The 23,068-nt window shown below is 45.3% G+C and overlaps 2 protein-coding genes across 15 annotated transcripts in view; one reads left to right on the forward strand and one right to left on the reverse strand.

The window, feature by feature from the left end:
* Positions 1-6,102, forward strand: part of MAPK8 (mitogen-activated protein kinase 8) — a 125,209-nt gene extending 119,107 nt beyond the window's left edge. For 6 of the 9 annotated variants that reach the window (XM_073353041.1, XM_073353043.1, XM_073353038.1 and 3 more), the window contains one exon: positions 796-6,102. In XM_073353041.1, the coding sequence (XP_073209142.1) occupies positions 796-941 (146 nt within the window). In that variant the 3' untranslated portion in view covers positions 942-6,102. Of the gene's footprint in view, positions 1-790 lie in introns of all 9 variants that reach the window. The other 3 variants (XM_073353046.1, XM_073353044.1, XM_073353045.1) reach the window with 3 other exon arrangements.
* A 5,156-nt stretch (positions 6,103-11,258) lies between these two features.
* Positions 11,259-23,068, reverse strand: part of ARHGAP22 (Rho GTPase activating protein 22) — a 237,433-nt gene continuing 225,623 nt past the window's right edge. For all 6 annotated transcript variants that reach the window (XM_073353053.1, XM_073353054.1, XM_073353057.1 and 3 more), the window contains 3 exons: positions 22,799-22,920; positions 17,247-18,150; positions 11,259-12,241 (listed from right to left, as the gene is read on the reverse strand). In XM_073353053.1, the coding sequence (XP_073209154.1) occupies positions 12,013-12,241; positions 17,247-18,150; positions 22,799-22,920 (1,255 nt within the window). In that variant the 3' untranslated portion in view covers positions 11,259-12,012. The remainder of the gene's footprint in view (positions 12,242-17,246; positions 18,151-22,798; positions 22,921-23,068) is intronic.

Consider the following 23,068-nt stretch of genomic DNA (forward strand, 5'->3'; position numbering starts at 1 on the left):
ACTTTGTTACATCTCTGCATAGCTACTATAAAAGTACACTTTAACACTTGCATTTAATGTCTACTAAATATTGAGATCAAATTTCTCACTTGTACTGTTTGCCTGAATAATTATTTTCTAAACAAGAACGGCCTTTGGAAGCCACTCTTGTATTTTTGTTATCAAATACAGCTGGGTCATTAGAGTACCCCCTTTCCATGGTTGGAGGATCTGTGGCACAGGGTGGGATAATAACTGCTATTGTTTCCCTATGTAATCTTGAGCAGCTGAAAGTGAGTAAAGCACCAGGAGTCCTGACTCCAACACCACCATTTTCTTAGGTGGCCAAAGTTCAGAAGTATTGAGCACTAAGCAGTTCCCACTGAGGTCATGGAGCTGATGAATGCTTGGAATTTCTGAAAATTCAGCCACTTTTAGGCTTAAGTGTATAGTTAGGCGCCTGCTTTTAGGGTTTTGGAAAATCTTCTTGGGCTTATGTAGAACTACTTGCCATTACCTCCTTTTTCTCTCAGCCACACTTCCGAATTTGGCACTCAGCTGTAAGTGTTTATCTCAGATTTACAAGCATCCTGTACTGGAAGTTCCATGGTTTTTGGCACAGATTAATGGTTCAGAAATATAACCCTTCACTTAAATAAAAAAATCCTTAAATCTTATTTAATAATGGACTCCAAGAAATCTCTTCTTGGGTGGCAAGAAAAATTAATGACCAGTAGAGCGAGAAGTACTAATGCAAGTATTAAACCATGCAACTGTATCTGCAACTGATTTGCTGTTTTGTTTCTCATAGCACAGGTGCAGCAATGATCAATGGTTCACAACATCCGTCGTCTTCTTCATCTGTCAATGATGTGTCTTCAATGTCAACAGATCCAACATTGGCCTCTGATACTGACAGCAGTCTGGAAACATCCGCTGGACCTCTGGGTTGCTGTAGATGACTACTTGGTCTTTTAGGGGGGAGGGGAGGGGAGTCCTTTAGTAATTGATAGGGCACCTTTAAGAAAATCAGTGGTATTATTTTTGAGTGTTTTTTCAAAAATAATTGTAGGATTCATTTTAAAGTGCTGTAATTTTAAACTGTAAGTTGTGTTAAAAGCAGCCACAAAAATGTATTTTTTTTTTTGCTGTAATTAACTCTGTAAAATATTAAACCTGATAATTTTATCATGGTTTTAAGAAATCTGCATATTTGCTTTACTATTATGCTGCTGAACTTTTTTTTACTGAATTTGTAAGATTTGTTTGATCAAAGCACACATTAATGTTGTCTCTGCCGTATCATGTATTTAAGATTTTATAGGTTTTTCAATTTTTTTATTAGAATTTTTTCCAAATATTTTGTTCATGATTATCCTTCAAAGTTATATGCTTGGTCACTTGTCTTACCCATGTGGAAGAGAAATAATACGTTGTAGCCTGTCATAGCTTTGGGTATAGCTACTGTAGTGGTAGCAGTAAACACAGAATCCTTTAATTCTGTCTACTTGCCTATAACAATTGAATAAAAGCAGCAGTTAGTGAGTTTCATTAGGGAAACCGTTTATGACCCATGGCAAAGTCACCTCATCTGAGAGGCAACATAAACATAAAGCAAAGCATATCTTTATAGCTGCAGAAGTATCCAGCCTGCCAAAAGGATATGGTGGCAGAACTGTGGCATGCTGAAGCTTATGATCTCATAAAACAAAAAGAGGATACTTCATGAATAATACGTTGCAATGCAAATAAACTGTTTACTTCTTCTAGCTGTTAGCCTGTTTTTGTACACAAAAAACAAGGTAGGCCCAGGATATCTAGATTGCCAACAGGGAAAACTATACCTGTAGTTATACTTTCACAGAGCATGTGGTTCTTTGGAGTTTAAGTTCCTTATTTTCTGCGTTAGGATAGAGCAGTTTTGTGTTGGGTGTGTGTATAGGAAACCCCATCTTTTTGACCACTCTTTCTTCACCCAGAGTAACTTATTCCTGTAAACCAATCACTGGTGGGAGAACCTCAGGTTGTAAGATTTCTGTAGCTAATGCATTAAGAGAGCAATATATGCCATGGTAAAAATGGGGGGAAATAGCAATGCTGGATAAATCGTTTTTCTCTTTCACTTCACTGTCAGACCAGCATAGCAGAAATCTTAATAATGGTTCTTTTTAAGCCATGAATGTTCAGTATCTTTCAGCATTGAAGCCCCAGCTGTCAATGCTCTTTTTTTAAAAAAACAAACAAACAAACATGTAGATCACTTGCTAAGTAGTCATGTAAAATGGTGCTGCTCCTTACAGAAGTATGTTAACTGTTTACATTTTATATTTACAGAATGATTTGTGTGTAACTGACTGACTTTGTTTATGAATGAGTAAAACAATCATCCGGAGTTTATTCCTTTGAAAAGTGCAGATTTCTCAAGAACCTAAGCTATATTGATTGCCTTGTGTAGATAAATATTTTGTGTAGTGAATTAAAATGTGGAAAGGGATTTAAATTAGTGACACCTACAGAAATGAACTTTTAAACGAAAAGCACAGGAGTCTTGGCCAGGCACAAAGCCGAAGAGAATGTCTAGAAATAGCTACTGAGATCATCCAAGAATGAAACTAATGCTGCTCAATGTCTGGTCCTTTAGAATTTGTTGGATAAATAGAAGAAATATCCTTTTTCAAATTTATAATTGGAAGAGGGAAAATTGCCTTTACCCACTTTATCGTCCCCAATTACGTTTTACTGTTTTCAATATTTAACAGAAATTAGACTTTTTAAAAAAATAAAAGAAGGGGTTGCAAGAAATAGTAATGTCTCAAAGAAAGCTGACAGTCAGTTGTTGAAGTGCAAAGTTGTATTTTCGCTACCTGGCTAGACCACTGGTAAGCGATAGCGGTGTGTAGTTTTGCTGTTCTCACTTATATCTGATATTTCAGTAGTGAGCTTTAAAACACACACTTACTAAGGCAATTATTTTTACAGAACCCCGCCAAACTGTATGTTACCTAAAAGCTGATAGGCCATACAATGGGGATTGGAGTAAAGCATACTTTTTTTCTTGTTGTATTTGGACCAACAGGGCAGTTTATTTTGTGTCTATCAAATTTTAAACTGTGACATAAAGCCAACTGTATTTGGTCATGTATTACAGGATAACATCATTATATAGGCCAAGATTATGTTCAGGTACACTGGTGTATACATCCAGAGTAACTCAGTTACAAGTAATGAAATTACTCCTGGTTTATGTCAGTGTAACAGAGCACAGTTTGGCCCCAATCATTCTTGTTTTAGCTGAACTCTGGAATGGTAGTCATCTCTGGCACACACACACACCCCTCGTCTTAGATTCCAGTTCACTTAATTGCTCTTATTTAAGTGCTCTTAAATGAGTTGTAGTAAGACATTTTATTGGCTCCTCCTCCTCTCCCGCCCCCCCCACTCCCCCTCCCATCTTAGATTTCTCTAGTGCTGCCCGCAGTAGGTACCGGAAGTGAAGAGGCCATTTATAGAGCAAGAGACCACTTCAGTCAGGATGGGGCATACCAGCACCCACAGTCCTCCTGGGTCCCACCTTTCTAATAAGTATTCAGATTATTGTGGTCTGTATCTTATGCAAATTAGGTGCCCATCACAGGCTCCTGGCAAATTTCCAGTGAAGCCCGCTCAGCCAGGCCAAGTTAGGGCTCTGCAGTTCTAAGCCATTGCAACAGTTTGCTAGTCTGAATTCTCTTTTTAGTCAGCGAAATTCATTTTATATTTCAAGAACAATTGCATATGGATGCAAACAATAAGCAGGTGGCTAGCTAGAACTGTCCTGCTTGTTCTTTAGAATTGTCCTGTCCATTGCTGTTCTCACATTATGTCTAATATCCAATACACGTTATATTTCTGATGTGTTAAGTATCATTGAACTTGGTTTATTATTTTGATAAATAGTTCCATAATGTTTCCATCCCAACAGTCTGTGCTAAAAGATACACAGCTTTTCCACCTCTGGGCTAGACTGCAGCTGGAGTCCTAGACTAGTAGTGAACGAAAGTGACCCACATCTAATGTCCTATGTCAATTGAGGTGGACACCTGCCCACTAAGAACTGAATGAATTCACGCTTTCTGGCTAGTTGCAACAAGTCCCAGGACTGAACAGACAACTCCTCCTAGAAGTGGGTCCTTCCAGGTCAGTATTAAACACACTGGTGGGAGAAGTTTGTACTGTCTTTGCCTGTGCTTCTACCTGTTTTGTGTGTTGAGGACTTCACTCAGTGCAACACAAGGAGGCAGACTGTCTTTAGCTATCTTATCTTATATAAACTTCTGTGTGTTTAAATCAGCTAAAGTCCGTTTAAATCATACAACAATACTGATTGGTTTAATAACCCTGTATGCTAACATGGTTAGGCCCAGTCTCCACCAATTAGCTCATTCAGGTAAATGGCCCAATCTCTGATCCAGGGTAACTTTTCCAGCTTGGGGATCTAAATTAGAAGAGATTTTGCTATATATGGAATAGCAGCTTTCATGGTATAAATCCCCACAAAGCAAAAGAATAGCTGTACAAATTATCTATAAAATGCCAAGGAATTTGTTTAGGATAGAGCAAGCCTTGATTTTACAGGTTATGGGTGACAGTGCCCTCTACTGGTATACTGCACAAGTAAGTAGAACAATGAAGTTAGATGTGTAGATTTGTGATAGCAGCATTGGCCCCCAGACTAACACATTCCAAGTTCGAATGCAAGATCTAAGCACCTGACAGGCCAGTCTCTAGTCTACACATGACTGTGCTGGTCCCACATTAAACATACAATGCACCCATCTCAAACCTAGATACACTCCTATAAACCGTCAAAAATACTAGTAGTACACATAAACAGTGTTATACGCACTGTCAGTTCAGAACATTTGGGAGGAAGAGAACATTCCAGTTTGTGTCTGGTTTTCATGACTTGAGTCGCTGAAGTAGTCCAGGATGGACTGCCAATAGCTGAATATTTTTCTAACCCACTTTATAGCAGTTTCTGTTGTGTTAGCTCTTTGTATATTCCCATTAATGTTTCAGTTGACCTACTTTTCCCTACATAGTTATAAGTAAGTTGGAAGACTGGAGAATGGAGATGAATTAGAAGTCATCTGCATTTTTTCAATAAGGCTAGAGGTTCCTATTGGAGGAATATGTTGCATGTGTAACTCTTTTCAAACTTTCCAGCTCACTTAATTGCTCTTAAGTGCTCTTAAATGAGTTTCAGTAAAACATTTGATTGGCTTCTCCCCATCTTATATTTCTCTGCATTACAGAAATTTTCTTTGAATAAAGTTAACTTCACACATTTCCACTTCCACTGCTAAAAGTGAAACTAGTTTATTATGGAACTACCTCACACAAACTTTCTGTGCTTTCTTGAGTAAACAGAGCTAACCTTCACTATTGGATCTACCCTGAATGTGAAACATAAAGTACATTTCCCTTTTTAAAAAGCCCAGCCTATTGGCCAATGTTGAGACAATATCCGTAAGTATGTATCATGTATACTTCCCGTACGATGTTCATGTGTAACATATAGCTCACATACAATAATGTACATCCAGAAAATTGTGTTAGATGTAAATTGGTGACTCTATTATTGTAGTCTGTTTTTTGTAGGTAAAAATAACTAGTAATATCAGTCCATCCTTTACATTTTACAAAAGGAATAATTCTTGGTAAGCTTTGCATACAGATGAATTACTTTTGTAGGCCCAATATCTAGTCTATTTTTGAGAGTTCTTAAACTTTTAACTTGTTACTAAAGTTGAGCAAAACTGGCTGAATTCTCGTGATCGCTCCTCCTGCCCCCTTCAATGTGGATATGGAAATGTATTCTGTCCTGGGAAGTGTGGAGGGGAAGGACACACCTTTTAAATATGGAAAAATGACAGTTCGTTTTCTTTCCCATGTGCCACCCTCCCCTCCCTCATTCTTTTCTACCCCTTCCCAATAAGCCACTGGTGGGGAAATACTGAGATCATTGTGGTTTTTATCATCTATGCCATCGGTCATGACACGTGCACCACTGGAATGTATACATTGTTATCTAGTATGTCAATTGGTTATAATGATATTTTAAATAAAAAAGGATAAAAAGTTGTTTGATGACCACTCTGTAGTTAGTGTTTCTTCATTGCAGCTCTGGGGCTCTAAAGCACCGTGTATTTGCCTCAGTCGTTTGGGGGAAGACTCTGTTCTTCATGGTGCCCAGGTCTGTTACGGTGGGTATGTCAGCCTGCTTGAGGGCACAGCCAGATCTGTCAGACACTGGCAACAGGGGAATGCACCACCCCCTCCTTCTCCCACCCGTTTTGGCTTTCCCAGCACTCCTTGCTCTCCTGAGGAGAATTCCAGTGTTGGAGGTCTGAGCTCTGCCCACTGGGGTGATTCAGGCTCTGCAGCTCAGCTGTGGCCTCAGACTGTGCATCTACCCCTCAGCCGCACTGTCCCTGCATTTGGCTGGGGAGAGAACCAAGGGCATTTCTGTGGCTGCTCCTCCACCCTCCTCTGTCAAGTGTCTTGTATGGGAACAGCGTCTCCTGTTGAGTGGGGAGAAGGTCGTGTGTCCTGGTCAGGGCTGGGATGGATCTGAAAGGGTGTAGACACTGGACACAACACTGACCCTGATGCCAGAGAGTGCAGTAAGGGTCTTTGGGTCCCTGATCCCTCCACCTGCCACCACCTCTAACAGGCCTCCTGAAGCTTCCCTACTGCTCTCCCAGGCAGTGGCTCCAGGGATTCAGGCTCCCATCCTAGGCAAGGTGGGCCCGGGGCTTCAGGTTTGTGCACAGGCCCATTCTCACACTCCAGCTTGCTCTAGGAAGCCCAGACAGGAGGAGGGACAGAAAGACTTGCCTCTTTTGAGAGCCTCTCACATATTCTGGGTGACTGGTGCTCACTGCACTGCTGTGAGAGATCCCTGTGACGGTGCCATGGGAAAGTCGGCATATGAATCAATCCCCTATCTTAATGCAGCTCTCTGCTTTCTCCTCCAGCACACTCGGGAGAGTTATTTAAACTGTGAGAGATTTCTTACAGCCACTGCTGTGTGTCTCTGATGGGTAGAGTATTTTCAGAGGGAAAGGTGCCTTGTAAATGAAAGTTACCATTAATCTAGTCTGTGCCACTTGAGTAAAGTGTATGGGGACAGCTGTATTAGCGGCATGTCCCCTGAGGAAATACTGGTAACTTAACGATGATTGCTGTTTAATTGCAAAAGCATTCAAATAAATTTTTAGCAGGTGCCATGTAGTTGACTAATGTTGATAGCAGGAGTGACCGTCTAAGCTCAGCCTGAGGCTTTGGGTTTAGGTGGCTTTGGTTTTGGTGACGTCTAGTCAAATAGTTCCAGATCAGGGAAGGTATGTGGCTGTGGTCTAGCTGAAACCTCAGGTTTGGTTTTGGTTTTGCAACCCAGCAGTGCTTTGAACCCTTGGCGGTTGTATTTTATCATCTTTGCTCTCCCTTCAGTTCTGGCTAAAATGCAGCTCGGGATGGGGAGGGTGAAGGGGGCCAACTGGCATCCCATAGAGATCCCTTGTAAATTTCTGCCGAGATCTCAGCTCATTAACTGACTGGGATTCTCAATAAATCAAAAGAAATCTTCAACAAGAAGAGTGTGTTTATCTTGACCCTGTGTTTGCGGGGGGGGGGGGGGGGGTTCTTTGGTTTACAGATTTTTTTTCCCCTTGAATATAACAAGTTCTGATATAAAGATAGGGGCTAGATTCTTGCATGAACAGTGTGCCTTGCTTTTTGGGGGAGGGGTCCTAAAAGTATTAAACTCATTTAAAATGTCATTAATTCTAGGAGTGGCTATCTGGGTTCTAATGACCCTGCTTCACACACTAGAAGCATGGCAAGCAAAGAACCGAATAAAGCCGTTCGGCCGCTGGCTGTCTCTCCATTCAGCCCTGGGACCCAAGGAACATTCCTCCTTCCTGAGTTGCAGCCGCTTGGCTTTGTTGCCTCATGCGGAGTCTTGTATTTGCTTCATTGTTAATTTCATTTCCTGCCTCTCTTCCTCTCCCCTCCCCCATTGTTGGCCTTGTGCACGTGCCACCTGTTTTAGAGGGGGGTGGAAGGGAATTTCTCTGCGTGGGATGGTGGTCAAGGATGCACTCCATTGCAATGGCAGGCCTGCATCTTTTGGAAGAGTGTAAGAATGAGTCTGTCCCTTGTGGAATAGGCTCCACTCACTGCTGGGTCAAAGCCAAATCATTCTTTGGGGGTTGCCTTAACACAGGATCATCACCTGCATGAAAGAGTCTTGATGACGAGGGGGCAGGGGCCAAAAATCTTCATGAAGCTACTTCAGCTGTCAAGGTGAAACAAACAGAGCTGTTGGCTCTTCCAGCACGTATGGGTACCCCAAAAAATTGAGTAAACCAGGCTCCCTCCTTTATGTCCCTGGAGCATGAAAGCCTAGAACAGCAGCCTCATGCAAACCTCAGTAGGAGCTCATCTCCCCCAGTCTGTAGCTGTTTCTTTTTGGGGTAGTGTCTTGGCTCCCGTAGGAGCAGAGGTGTGTGTGGGGAGGGGGGGGGGGAAGGAAGAAAGTGGTGGTACCTCCCAACACCACAGCTGTTAGATGGCATAGAAATGCACAAAAAATGCCCCTCCTCTTTCTTGCATGCTTTGATCAGCTGTGAATGGCTAACATTGGAATTGTCATTGGTAGGCTTCAGTGTTAACACCCACTGAGCAGCTCCTCCAGCTAGGGTTTCAAATGGCCTGCAGCCTCTGACAGACACCACTGCAGTGGTTAACGGACAGACTGAACTGAACGTGTCCTGCGCAACCGTAAGGGTTAGCGGCATCTTTACCAATCTAAAGCACCATATAGGAACTGGATAGTATGTATAAAGAGAAGTTTATGCACACGGTAGCCAGCAGGGGGCAGTATTGGCGCCCTGAATTGCCTTGTCAGCCCAGTCTGACTTGCCTAAGTGAAACCACCACTTCATGTAACAGAGGCTGCTGTGCAGGTGCCAGAGAGTAATGGAGGAAGAGTGGATGGTTCATGTGGGATTTGGGAGAGAGCTTCAGTTCCCTGCTCTGCCATCGCCTTCCTGTGTGACCCTGGACAAGTCACTTAGCCGCTCTGTGCATCAGTGCAGTGGGGTCGGTAGTACTCCCCTGCCTCACAGGGCAGTGTGAGGATAACTACATGAAGGACGGGGCGGTGCCAAGTTACTGTCGTGATGGGGGCCATAGATGTAAAACATCACAATTTGGTTGCTATGTCTGTGGATCAAGTGCCACAGAGAGGAAAATCTCCTGCTCACATTATGGAGCGGTCTCCTTGATTGTCACTGGAGATGCTAGTACAACATGTATCCCTCCTGCCTTTGCTGTCTAGTCACAGGAGGGATTTGTTTTATAATGTTGTAGGAAAAGTGGCCTGAAATGACCAAGGAGCCACTTCAAATGTTACTTATACATTGAATTTAAAAAAACTGGATCCTAACTCCCGTGGGTGCGTGTCAGGTGGCTGGAATGGAGTCAGATGAAACAATTGCCAAGGCAAAATGCTGACAAGTACGGCTCCTTTTCAGGCCCTGCAGATGGCAGGCTACTCCCAGGAACAAGCAGCTGATCGACAGCTCTTTAGAGCACTGCGCTGGGGCAGAGGCTGGGTGTGGAAAGGCCGTTGCTGGCAGGGGAGGGGGTGTGTGGCTGTTACTTCAGCAATTTCACACTGAGCCATGTTTTAAAGCAGTGGTTCTCAACCAGGGTTTGCAGAGGTCTTCCAGAGGTAGATAAACTCATCTAGATATGTGCCTAGTTTTACAACAGGCTACATAAAATTGTATCTGCATCTGATCTGCAGAGATAAAGTGGATAGCTGCAGATTTGCAGAGCTCTATACATAAAAAGCACTAGCAAAGTCAGTAGAAACTAAAATTTCATACAGGCAATGTCTTCATATATTACACCTTGAAATGTAAGTACGGTATGTATATTCCAATTGATTTATTTTATAATTCAATGATAAATGAGAAAGTCAGTGTGTTGTCAGCAATAGTTTGCTGTGACACTTATGCATTTTTATGTCTGATTTTGTAAGCAAGTAGTTCTGAAGTGAGGTGAAACTTGGTTGTACACAAGCCAAATCAGACTCCTGACAGGTGTACAGTAGTCTGGGAAGGTTGAGAGTCACTGTTTTAAAGTATCCAGCGTGGTAACAGAAGCTGCCCTCCTGCCAGAGCCTAGCAAGGTTTGAGTGTTTGGCAGAGGAAGGGGTTTCACTTTGCTTAACTCATTTGCCACACGTTCATCACTGTGGGAAGAAAGGGGAATGGTGGGATGGGTGTGCACATGAGCCAAAAGGAAACAAAGCGGCATGGACTAGCTAAAGGAGAAAAGCATGCCTCTCCTGCTGGTTACAGGGGGGAAGGCTGGGTTGGCACAGGGGAAGCTAAATGTAATCCATCAAGTCTTGAAAAGCCTGTTAGGGAGAGGAAACTCAAAAGCGTGATAGACCCTGGGCAGCTCTGAAAATCCTACAGCAGCCCCAGCACTGTAACCCTACCCAAAGCATCCCTTGGGCACCCAGCCCTTGTCGGGGCTAGCAGTGCCGGCCTCCTCTGCTGCCAATTTCTCCTATGCGGGCTACTGAAACTGTGGGGGCAGAACAGCGTGAAGAATGGGGCATGTTGCACCCAGCCAAGGGGAGCTCATGACGCTCAGGTGACGTCAGTGACAATGTGCAGGTGCACATGGTCCTGGGGTCAGGACCCAGCACTGCACTGCGGTGGGCAGTTGGGCCCCCCCTCAGTATTGGTTGGAAGCTGGTGCCCCCTCTCCATGTCTTAGCAGTGGGGCGGGGGGGACAGCTGATACAAACTTCCTTATTGAGAGCCACACCCAGGACTGAATAGATTTGTCACCTCTAGCTCGGAGAGTGGCATTCCCCAGAGGAGAACTGGGGTAAATTGGCAAGGAACAGACTCTCTCTCTCTTCCATTAGAGCTGTTGAGAGAATAGCAGCCTTCAAGTACCAGTGGGTCAGTCAGGTCCCTTTAGGCCTACATTCAAAACTATTCTTCTACTGCCGTAACCGCTCTGGTAATTCAATGCTGTGGCCTTTAACTAACAAGGGCTTATTCATTTAAAACAAAAGCAAGAAGGAGGTTAGAAATCTCTCTCATCTCCCCATGTTGAGCTTCATTACTACAATTATTGGTAAAGTCGTCATTTCAGAACGAAGAAGAGAGAAGAGCCTGGCTGCGGAGGACCCTTGTGGCCAGATGTGTTTAGTTCAAGCTCCAGGGAGGTTGCCCCTCCAAGGTATTTATTAATCACATATTTTATTAAGTCACATTTGGTGCAAATAATAATATTTAGAGTCATAGTTTGGGCATGGCTGGGTTGGGGGTTAGAAATTGGGTGACTAATGAAGGCATGTGAAAGTCTGACACTTTGAGTGCTTGTCGGCTAGTTTTGCAAAACCCCTTCATAAAATAATACCAAGTACAGAAATAAGAACTTTCACCAAGCAGATTTTTAAACAAATTTCATGAAGATTGGAAAACCTGCCAAGTTCAACTTGATTCATCACGAGCTAAATCCGCTGCCAGGCTAGCAGTGTCGTCTCCTCCACAGGAACTGTACGTGCTCCTTCAGCTCCAGCCAGCCAGCCTGCCTGCCGCTCCCTTAGGCCATGGCAGCAGTGTTGGGAGCATTACTGTTGTCTCTGGACCAGCAAAGGGTGGCCCAGTAAAGCCAAAGACAGTGCTATGACTGCAGTGACAGAGTTGTCCCTTTGACATTAGGAAAGAGAGGCCCAGCTCTCTGCAATTTGGGGTCTACAGTTTCAAGCACTGCCTTTAGCAGTCAGTTTCCCTGACAGCCCAAATACTATAGCATATGTAAACAAAACAACATAGCAAAAATCCTTAAGAGCAGGGACTCACTGCAAAAATACTCATGATGCACGAGTAACCCAGAACAAAATGACTTGTGCTGGAATTAAAAAACACGGTCGCTAGTGTACTTCTGCTGCCTTTACTTCGCCACTTTAGCTCCCCGGCTTGCAACAGTCAAATTTCCTAATGTCGAAAAAAACTCTTCCATTTCTGTCTGCAGGAGCTGGTTTCTCTTTTCAGCATCTTCACGCGCACGCTCCGAATTCCTCAGTTTGATCTCCAGCATTGTGTATTTCTTTCGCTCCTGGTCCAACTCCTCTTCCAACCTTGTCACTCGTTTTCTCAGGTCAGCGCTTGTTTCTTCAATTCTTAAAGCCAAGAGAAAACAAAGAGCATTTTAGTCTCGACAACTGCTACGGTGACTGCCATGAAATATACACGTTTGCCATATGACAGCTAGAACAAACATCTTAACGTGATGCCACCAACAGTGGGGTTTGTTATGGAGGTACCAACTATAACTTGGGAGGTAACGTTGAGTTAAGTTTTGTATGTTGATCAATGGTTCAACCTCTCTTTTGGGTATAAAAAAAGACAGCGTGTCCTCCCCAAACTTACAGCACAGGCTTTGTGGGCAGACAATCAATCAACCTTCTCAGAATTTACAAATCAATCCATTCACGGGTTAGAGTAAAAATTAATTTAAGCAACTCTCATCTTTCTTCATGCCATTGCTTTTCCTTGTTGAGATACCTACAGGAATGTAACCTGCATTGGAAACCAGGAGTTCTAGACTTACTTCTATTAAGTCTATGCCCTTCAGAACCCTTATTAAGCAAAGAATCATAGCTCTCTACTCACTGATGGGAATGGAGCCCAAATCCCGTTCAATTAGAGCATGCTTTTGCATGAGAGGCAGCATGACTGTCTCTAACATGGGCCAGCTCATGTACAGGTCACCCACGGGTGACTTGTGCATAGCATAGTGCGTTATGCATCTCCCTATGGTGACAGGTTCATATGAGATCGAATCCCGGTGCTTCTGACTAAAATAGGTCTGAGTGTAGCTCCAGAGGTGAAACATATCCTTTAATGCTGGAGTTTTAAATCTTATTGACGGGGAAAGGAGTTGCAGTTGTGCATAATAAACATTTAATTTTTTAATGGCAAAAATAACTCTAGGAAGTTACATTAAAAAAAAACCCTACATCAGAAGAACATTAAGGTCGCAAAGTCAAGCACTCAAAAAGGCTAAACAGACGCTTTAATTCAGCCCCCTTGGGCTTATGCAGAATGATCCAATCTTTAATTACATGATCACTGACTATTTTTCCCTACAGCACACCTGCCTCATTCAGTGCACAGGCTGGACCTGGCTCTGCAAATGAAGCAGCTGTTAAATAATGAGGATAAAAACAACATATTAAACATGGCCCCATCTGTCAATCACACAACACCATCCACATCTTGCTCAGAACACAAACTAAATTTCCTCAGTGGTGTTTCTAGGGCATCTGTCACTAGAGTAGAGGGGTGCTTTGCCAACATCAATGAACTTCTCTTCACAGCACCTGTGGCTCAGGTGGGACTAGAACTCTTCCGTTACAGAAGGGAAAACGGAGACAAAACCCCAGGGACTTATCTAAGGCTACACCATGAACCAACAGCCCAGGCAGGACTGGAACGCAGAACCTTGTGCCTCTAAACCCTATGCCTCATTAGAGTCAGGCATGCACAATGCTTGGTTTTGGGATCATTATAACTGTCACCATTCAGGGTACCTGCGCCTGTATTTCCCCTCACTGCTGCAACACGGGCACCCCGCCTCATGCTTCTGGCTCCCCAGCGGTCACCTCTGTGAGGGGAGACCTGCATCTTGCTCCCTGCTGACTGAGGTACTTCCAGGCTGCAGAGACAGGCTGCCCAGGCACATCTGTTTGTTTTCTCTTCAGAGACTGATAACGGGGATTGTTAATACTTCTAGGGTATCACACAGTTCTTCCTGTGCAAGCCTATTTTATTCTTAAGATAAAAGCACTACAGAGAAAGCAGATTAAAAGCAATAGAAGAACCTACACATGTGCTAATAAGGTTACCAGAGAACTCCCCACCACCCCCCTACTGGGGCCTCTGGCAGGAGCAGTCTCAACTTTCATCCATGGGGTTTCCTCTGTGGTCACAAGTTCATCACAGCTTCTGCTCAGAACAAGTTTAGTCCACCCTTTACACAGTTCAGGGATTCTGACATGGACTTTCCAGGAGCAGGTGATTAGTAGCAAATGGGTTTTTCTTTCCTCCCTAGGGCCCAGCTTCAAAAAGGGTGGAGTCCAAGTGGGTCATTTGCATGGCCCTCACCCCCCAGCTATTTCCTAAGAAACCCACTTTACACACATTGTCCCAGAAAGTCTTTTGATGGTCCTAACATATACATTAGTTGAGTCCCTAGAAAAATTACATACAATCCACCACCATCATGAACAAGGGCATTTTCAACATCAAGGCACACAATCCAATTCAAAAAAACTTATCTAAACTCCATATGGTTTGTCCAGGACATACAGGATACTGTCAGTCTGGCACAATAACAGCGCTATGATGTTTTTGACCCTTAAGTTATCAACACATTCTCTGAGCCTTAGCTCCATCTCCACCACGTTTGTGTCTGGGAACACAGTGGCCTACCAGTCATCTACCTAATAGTCTGCAACCCAGGTCTCCTTATGGGCCTTCTTTGTAGCTTCATGTGTGAGTTAAACTCCAGCCAAGTCTCCTTGGGTTGGATGAACAGTTGCTCAGAAGTATCTTTTGAATGCTCTTCTATGCAAGGAAACAAAGCTATTTCAAAGCAGTTCCATCACCTCCAATTAAGGATCACAGCCTTATCAACAGCACCTCCCATCAAAAATAACCGACAGACTTAAGAGTTGGCCAGGACACTAATCCTCCTCCACAGCCAGGTGATGGCCAACCACTGGCACCCTTTCTGTTCCCTACCCAGATGGCCCCAATGCCAAGGAAATCTTGCAGACCACTGCCTCGCTTGCTGAACAGACTGAGTGCTGGCCTGCTGGAGGGTCCTACAGTTATAACTGGGAATATTCACATATGTCCTGAAACAAATAACGGTCCAAGGCAGTTTTCCTAGCACCCAGCAGATTAGCTAGGGAAGAAAATCCAGCTTCTGCTTTGGAAAAGCCCTGGAGAATTTAGAAGAAAACTCAAACCTTACTGCAGAATTTTTAACCATCCTATAGCACTGACGTGCCAATTAAATCCTCCACCCGCCCGCCACACCCTCGTGCGATTCTATAAAACAGCTGAAAAGCCTGCACTACGAGTCTCATTCTCGGCTAAAATACTAAATTACTTGAGTACCTTTCTATGCAGCCCTACAGCTTTCATCCCTATTACACTCTACAGGACTTTTCCATGAGGAAAGAATCTTTCCTGGAGCTGCTGCTATGCAGTCCTGGCTGTAGCTGTCCTTTCACCACCTGGTATTCTAATAGAGGGAGCCTGGTCATTTTAACACCCGCAAATTGCTATGGCACAGATTGCGCACAGGGCAGCTATAAAACCTGCCTCTTTCTGACTAAGAATGAGTGAGAGAGAGAAAACAGGCAAACAGCAGCCCTTCCATCAACAGGGACTCCTGCCCCTGCCCCAGGCAGTGCGTTCACACACGCTCAGCTTCTCTTTGCGCCACAAAATAAAAGCGCAGAGTTCCTCATTAAACCATACCTTGCTACTGAGATGGAGCTCTGAAAACCACACAAGCACAGCCACAGATCCAAAACAACCAGCCAGGAAAGAGGTTTTTAGACAAATGGATTTAATCCATCGCTTTTTCCTAAATAAATAAAGCAAGGAGGCATAGCCAAAATTCATCTAATTCCGCCAGGCTGCATGTCCATTTCTGCAAGCCTGAGCCACTGCTCCTGCAGAAGTGGGCACTAGCTATGCAAATGGTTGCAGATGCACTCAGAAGGGGCGGGGGGTACCCAGTCACCGCCCCCCGCCCCCCCGGCCCAGGCAGCCAGGCCAGCACTTAGTGTAGACTGGCAGCCAGTGCTTGGACTCCACATGCAGCATGCAAGAGTGAAGTCAGCTCAGGCTTTTCTCAGGAGAGTTATGCAAGGTGGGTTAGCACTTTCCGAGACAGCATTCCCTCCTCTACCTTTACCTGGGCTTTAGTCTCTGCAGTGGGGGAAATGTGCTGCTCTGGGCGGCTGTTTTCCCCCATTCCCAGGCAACCCCCATTTTTCCCACCTCACCTGTTATCCACCCAGATGTTTTGCAGGGGGGACACATGAAAGAGTTAAGATTTTGTTCCTCCCACATGCCTGGGGCCAACTTCAGCTCTCACTCACATGTGCACGAGTCCCTTGGATTGGGATGGGAGCTGTGTGCAAGCTGCTTGGTTTTGAAAGGAAAACTCTCTTCAAAGATGGGATGATTATAAACAACTCCAGCTTGGAAACCAGCAGGGGCAGAGGCTCAGCAACCCACGTCCCAATCTGTAAGGGACCTGATGGCTGAGGAAAGCAGGCTGCACTAAAGAAGAAATGACCATTTCTCTGTGCATCTCTGAAGGGCTAAGTCACAATGCATCAAAGAAAGGAGCAAAGCCAGATTTCTAGCGAAGGAAACGTCTGAGCAAATATGTGTGTGTGTGTGTGTGTGTGTGTACTCAAAGAGGAGTCTCAGCCCAGAATGTCTAAGCTTTGAAAGTACAAGAACTAAGCTGTAAGTAGGGCTGGTCTAAAAATTGCAACTGAAATACATTCCTGCTGGAAAATGGGGCTCTGTCAAAAATCACATTTCCATCCCCCGCCCAAGAAAAGATGGATTTTGGTGGAATTTTCCACAGGTAAAAATCTTAAACCAAAGCTTTTGTTTCAAGCTGGGCTGACAGTCTTTGCGTCAGGCTGAGCTGCCACAGTGCCTCATGGGAGTAATAGTCCAGGTGCCCCATGCCCTCTTCCCCCCTGTGCGTTGGGCTCTCCAGCTGGACTACATCTCCCATGAGGCCAACAGACTGAACTAAAACCCCTCCAATGTCCACTGAAAATGATAAAATACTGGAATTTCCCACAGAACGGAAATCTCATTTTTCAGCTGTGGCTAACTGGAAGATATTAGAGATGGGAGCGAAGCCGGAACCAGTTACCACTGAGCTTTGGGGGAGATCAGATCCAGATCTGTATCTAAACTTCACAGCCCCTTCTCCTAAGCCAACCTCAATCCCCAGGTTGCAGCTCAGGCGCATTGCGGCAGAACTGGGTCTATTCCCTGTTTGGAGCAGGAATGTATTGCTCAGACAAGGACAATGCTGCAGTGAGAGATCCCGCTCACAGCTGACAGTCGTGTTACCTTTTGATACTAGACTCATACTCAGTCCTCTGTTTGCTCAGTCCTGTCTTTAGCTCTGAAACCAGGCTCTGCAGAGCCCTGGAACATTTGGCTGAGTCTTTGGAAGCAGCCGCCAGGTCACTCTGCTCGCTGCAGCTGCTGATGCACATTTCGAACCTTTCCATGCTGTTCTCCAGGTCCACAGTCTTGACCTCGCTCTGCGACAGCGAGCCCTGAGTGGCCCATTCCGTTTTGAGGGAGCTTAAAGCAGAGGAGTCACTGGCCCGGCAGGCCGGGCAGCTGCTGACAGAATCGACGACAGAGATCTCACAGGACGAGGTGGACCAGGCAGTGCTGGCGATGCTGTGTGTGCTCAGGGAGAGGCTGGAGGAGGGGACGTTGTCGTAGGTGGAGAGTCTTTGGGATGAACCTGAGTCTTTCACCCGCTCCCCAGAGGACGTCCGGCGGTGGCCTCGGAGAGAGTATAGTCCATTCATCAGCCAGTTCCCGCTGGAGGAGAGATTAGGAATGTCTAAGGATGAGCTACCCAGCTTGGGGCTGACAGACCTTGCCCCCTGTTGCCGGAAGGAGTACTTCCAGGTGGGTAATGTCTGCACCCTCTTGCTGGGGCTGGTGGCAGGCTGGGTGGCTTTGCTGCTGTGCTCCTGAGGGGCGTTTTTCGCCAGCAAGCTGGGCGTGGCGTCCGGCACCATGGCACTGCTAGAAGGCAAGTCGGCAGGGCTGGAGGCGCTCTTCTCCGACCTGCTCTCCTCCCCATCTTCCTCGGAGATCCACTCCACCATGCTGCGCTGCAGCACAGAGCGGGCTTCGGGCTGAGCCCCGGCCACATCAGCCTGGGAAATGGCAAAGATTTGTCCGTGTTCACTTATCAACACTGTCATCAAGTGCTGGACCAGCGAGGTGCCTGCGGGGAGAGAACAGAGGCAAGAACTTAATGCGAGAAACAAGAAGGCCTTGGATATTCGTTTTCTATCTGAAAGAAACCCCCGGGCTCTTCAGGGGCGTGTCCTTGAGCACCAAGCACAATGGGTCTCTATAAGCAATACATAGCAAGGACTCTGGCCACCTTTCCTTCAAGGACTCCAGAAGGGGAGTGAGTATCATTGTTCCCATTATTAGAAAGGGGAGAAATGAGGCACAGAAGACCCTGATCCAGACCAGTTACCACAATACAGATCATTAACTCCCAGTCCCCCTTGCCCTAACCACTAAACCATGCTTCCTCCCCTAGTTAAGCAAAGAATCCTGGAGAAAGCTTGACACCAGTGTAATTTTCCTGTACATAGGTTATGTGGATGGGTGGATTCTCATATGTAAGCAGAACAAATGGTTTTCTGCACCATTCAATCCAAATACCTGTTTCTATACTTCTGTTCCAAATGGAGGAGTTGTGATCTTCAATCCTGTCCTGAAGTGTTAAACACCTGTGATGTCCCAACCTCAAAAGTGGCTGCTTTTCAAGATAGACAAAGTCACCCCTCGTTTACATATCAGTTTGGAAAGTGCCATAGAAATAAGATTTTTAAATTACTGGGATAGATTCATTTTTGATGTAACTCCATTGACTTCAGTTGAGTTACCCTACTTTAACTCATCAAAGTTGAGCAAAATACTCTATGCAGAATGTCAGAAAATTAACAATGGCCAATTCATAAGTGAGCTCTAATTGTTTTTTCAGCAGTGAAACAGAAACTAGTAGAAAAAGCCATTTATCAAAGTATTTTCTACCATATAAATGAGAAAATCACAATCAACAGCAATTTCATTAATTACAGTTTATCTTTTTTGTTGAAGATCAATGAAGAATAAGGCCAAACTTTTCAAATATGGGCACTTAAAAATATGTACTTACAACTATATAATAACAACAACTCAATAAGAGGCCTGATATTTTGAGATGCTGAGATCCTACAACTTCTATTGAAGTCCACAGGAGATGGGAGAACTAAACACTTATAAAAATTAGACTGCTTATTTGGTACCTAAACACGGATTCAGGGCCCCAACTTTAAACATTTTGGTTTCTATGTTTAAGAAAAGCCCCATTTTAAAGGTATATTGTTAATGGCTCAGAGTATTTCTCTGTATCTTTTTACACAGAACATAAGAATGGCTATACTGGGTCAGAGCAATGGTCCATCTAGCCCAATATCCTGTCTGATGGCAGCCCGTGCCAGATCCCACTTTACTCCTTGAGCTGAAGAGCAGCTATATTAGGCAGAATCCCTTCCCCCTTCCACCATTTATATCTAACTGATCTTTTGCCCTCAATGGACAGTAACATAAAGCATCCTTCATGTTGTCTGCTTAGGACTCGACATGTATTCTTTCCAAACATGGTCACAGGCTGCAAAGTTTAGAGCGGGATCCCAGCTTTTCTCCAGGTTGGAGATATTTGAATCCAGGATTCCGGTTCAAGTCAGTATCTAATTACTTCATTTGACAGTTTGAGAAGAGTGCACCCAAGTAAGGAACCTGTGGAAATGTACATACAGTATAAACACTATGATCAGCAGCTGAGCTCCGTAACATGCCCTGGGTCGTCATCACCTGGGCCCTCTGGCTCTAAAAGCATGGGACTCAGCTCACTGACCTAGGTCTGTCAGCTGAGGCAGGAGATGCTGTAGCAAGGGCTCATCATCCTCTGTGTGTGGCCCAGCCACCATTAGAGAGGGACAGAGTACCCCAGTGAGTGGGTGTGGGTACACCTAATCACCCATGTGAGCTTGGGGAATAATCCCAACATGTGCAGCTCAACACAAAGCACAGGGTCTCAGAGACATTCCCCTTTAAGTTAAGTGTCAAAGTTACTGCTGGTAACATGGCCTATGTCCTCTTGCTTGGCCTCCAGCCACTAGCGGGCAGTGGTATTTGTCGGACACACCGGGTGAAGTTGGGCCCATAGCAAGCTGAGCCTTAACCTCCTAGGCCTCCATTCATAGAGTGGGAGACCTGAAGGAACCATTGTGGTCATCTAGTCTACTCCCCTGTGTAACACAGGCTCGAGAACTGTCCCCTGCTAATTAAGGAGGGTGCCCACTCTCTGTGTCTTTAGGAAGCTCATTTGGACCTTGGACTAAAGGCAGCTCCTTTTCAGAGGATGAGAATGACTGTTTTAGCCGAAGTAATTCCATCACGCATAGCACACTTCCCCTGACACTCCTGGAGTTCAGAACAGAGCAAGGGGCAGATTTCAGCCACTTTGCAATTAGCATCTTGGTGCCAGACGTTGGATGGCGCCAGCAGAACTGCCCCTGTTGCTCAGCATTGGTTGCACGTGTCTTGCTGAGATGTGCACCACTGTGATTGTAGACCACAGTTCCATGGAGCAGTAGGCTGTTCCTCGGCTCTGAAGCAGAACTGCAGCCAGAGAGAGCGCCCAAGACCTTTGTTGGCCCTTGAGGAGGTGGATATTTCAAGCTTTGGATGCTGGGACATGCTTCAGAGATAGGGAATTTTGTATGTTTGTGACAGAGACTTGTACAGAGCAGGGAACATCTGATGCCATACAGCTCATTGTTTTCTGATTAGTTTTATGCAGCCTCCTTCCTTTTTGAATAGCCTCTCTGATTTCTCTCGTGGGTCTAATAAAAGCAGAGGGCTGGGCGAGGAGACGATGTAGCTGACAATGTACATTACAGGTTTCTGTAAGAGGGTGGGTGTAATTATACACTGAGAAAGGCATAAGGGGAGGGAAAAGTAGCAAAAACAACCAACAGGAGATGTAAGAAGGTGCACAGTACAGCCAAGATGGCCTGAGGTACGTTGATTTACTGCTGAGTAACAAACACTGCCATTTACCACCATATCACATTGCCTCTGAACTTGGCTGAAGGGCCCACAGAATATGTTTGGAACACTATGATTGCCCTATATTCCAGAAATGATGCTTGGTAATAAATGCTTTGACCCAAGTCCCCATTTCTTGGCTACCAATGTCCAGCATCCCCAACTGAAGGGGCTCAACTTCAGAAGAAAAATGAGCAGATCATCACAGAACAAGAAAGAATTAAAGTGGGGAATTGCTTTTTAGGTGCTGATCATTGCCCGGTGCTTTGTGCCTGGGTTTCTCAGACAAATCCTTGGATCAGCCTTCATCAAACAACAGATATTTATAACTCCCCAACAGGACTAGGTCCCCGCTGGTGCTGATCCCAGTCACGGGAAGGAGAAAGTGTTCTGCACCCCAGGAGATCTGCACTTACATGGTCTTGAATGGACAAATCTGCACTCAGCTCAAATGGCAATGAAAATGTTATTCTTAAGATTATGCATTTGTACAGCAAGGTCTGCATTAGGGGTGTGATTCGGGTGGTGTGAACAGTCAGGCTAAAACTTATAACAAACGAGCAGCCACTTTATAACAGTCACTGTGCTGCTCTCAGAGTTTCATGGAAACAGGGAGAAAACTCAGATCTTCCTGCTCTGAAAACACAGGCCTCTACCACTGGAGCTACACAGTCAAGTAGTTCTAAATCCATCCACTAGCAGGGCAGTAGCACACACATGCGATACAGACCTGTCTGTGCAAGCCATCCTTGCGCTGGCTGGACCGACAGCAGTTACTGTGGATCTCGCACACTCAATATTGCCCCATCTGTGTTGAGATGATACCAGCCACACTGCCCCCCTGGGAAGAGCCCATGCCTTGGAAGCCCAGAGCATGTGGAAGAGGAGAAGTCTGGCTCCCCCACCCCCTGCCCACACTTTTCTCCCAGCCTATTTCACCCCATCATGCCACGTTCCATTCTCCCCAGCTCAGCAATCCCTGCAGTAGATTGCAAGAAGGACGCCCTGCATGCAGCGAAGAGCCAGCTGCAGCGCAGCCAGATATTTGTGGGCACTTTTCTCTTTCTAGCTGAGCCACAAACACAGGAAAGGGACATCCCCTCGGTGGGACCGGCTTTATGAGCCAGCGTCAGGAACGACTCCATAGTTATGGCTGCGTCCAGGCTTCCGTTCTAAGCTCTGTTTTCTGCCCTCCTCATTTTGAATTGAAGCAACCGATTTGTTTGGGACATGTCAGGAACAGAATTTTTCTAGGGATTTTGTAAAGTTTAAGATTAAAGACTTTTAAAGGCAAGTTGATCCAAAACTAACAGTGATTTTAAACTGATGCCCTGGGTCTTGCCTTTGTCCCACATGTTCTCAGCACAGCAAGCATTTTGGAAGCCCACGCTTGGAAGGGTACATCTACACTGCAGCTGTGAGGCGTATTTCCAGCTAAGAGAGACCTACGCGCACTCTCTCTGCTCAAGCCAGCGCCTAAAAATAGCAATGGCACTGGCCGGCTGAGTCCAACCCTGAGGTACATACTCCCATATTACCTCACTGCAGAGGTGATACGGGAGGCTGTTCCAAGCACTAAGGGAAATGGTGTGCCCATGCACAGGCATTGACTGAGAGGATGCCCAGCTTGCTGCCGGTGATGGCCCCCCCCCATGACATTATCTGTAGTGTATATGACAAATGGCATCTTATTTCTGGCAGCAACACTTTACAAGCGGCTTCCCTGCGGGTCCAGAACATGAGACCTTAATGAGAGCACCTACCCTCCATGATGGTGACTGGATCTTCCATTTTGGGCCGCAGTATATTTGGGCCGAACACCGTAGCGAGGTTCTGGACGCTCATCTTGTTCACACTGGAGTGAGCCTGAACTTCATCGAGGAATCTTCAGAAGCCCCCAGAAAAAAGAAAACACAGCGAGAGAGAGAGAGGAGTAAATGGCACACGAAACCTTCCATCTCACTAGTTCCTTGTGCTCCTGCAGTCACCGGTTGTCTCTCGTCTCAGACTGTAAACTCCGTGGGCGGGAGCTG

The sequence above is a fragment of the Lepidochelys kempii genome, chromosome 7 (assembly GCF_965140265.1).
Source record: "Lepidochelys kempii isolate rLepKem1 chromosome 7, rLepKem1.hap2, whole genome shotgun sequence".
NCBI lineage: Eukaryota > Metazoa > Chordata > Testudines > Cheloniidae > Lepidochelys > Lepidochelys kempii.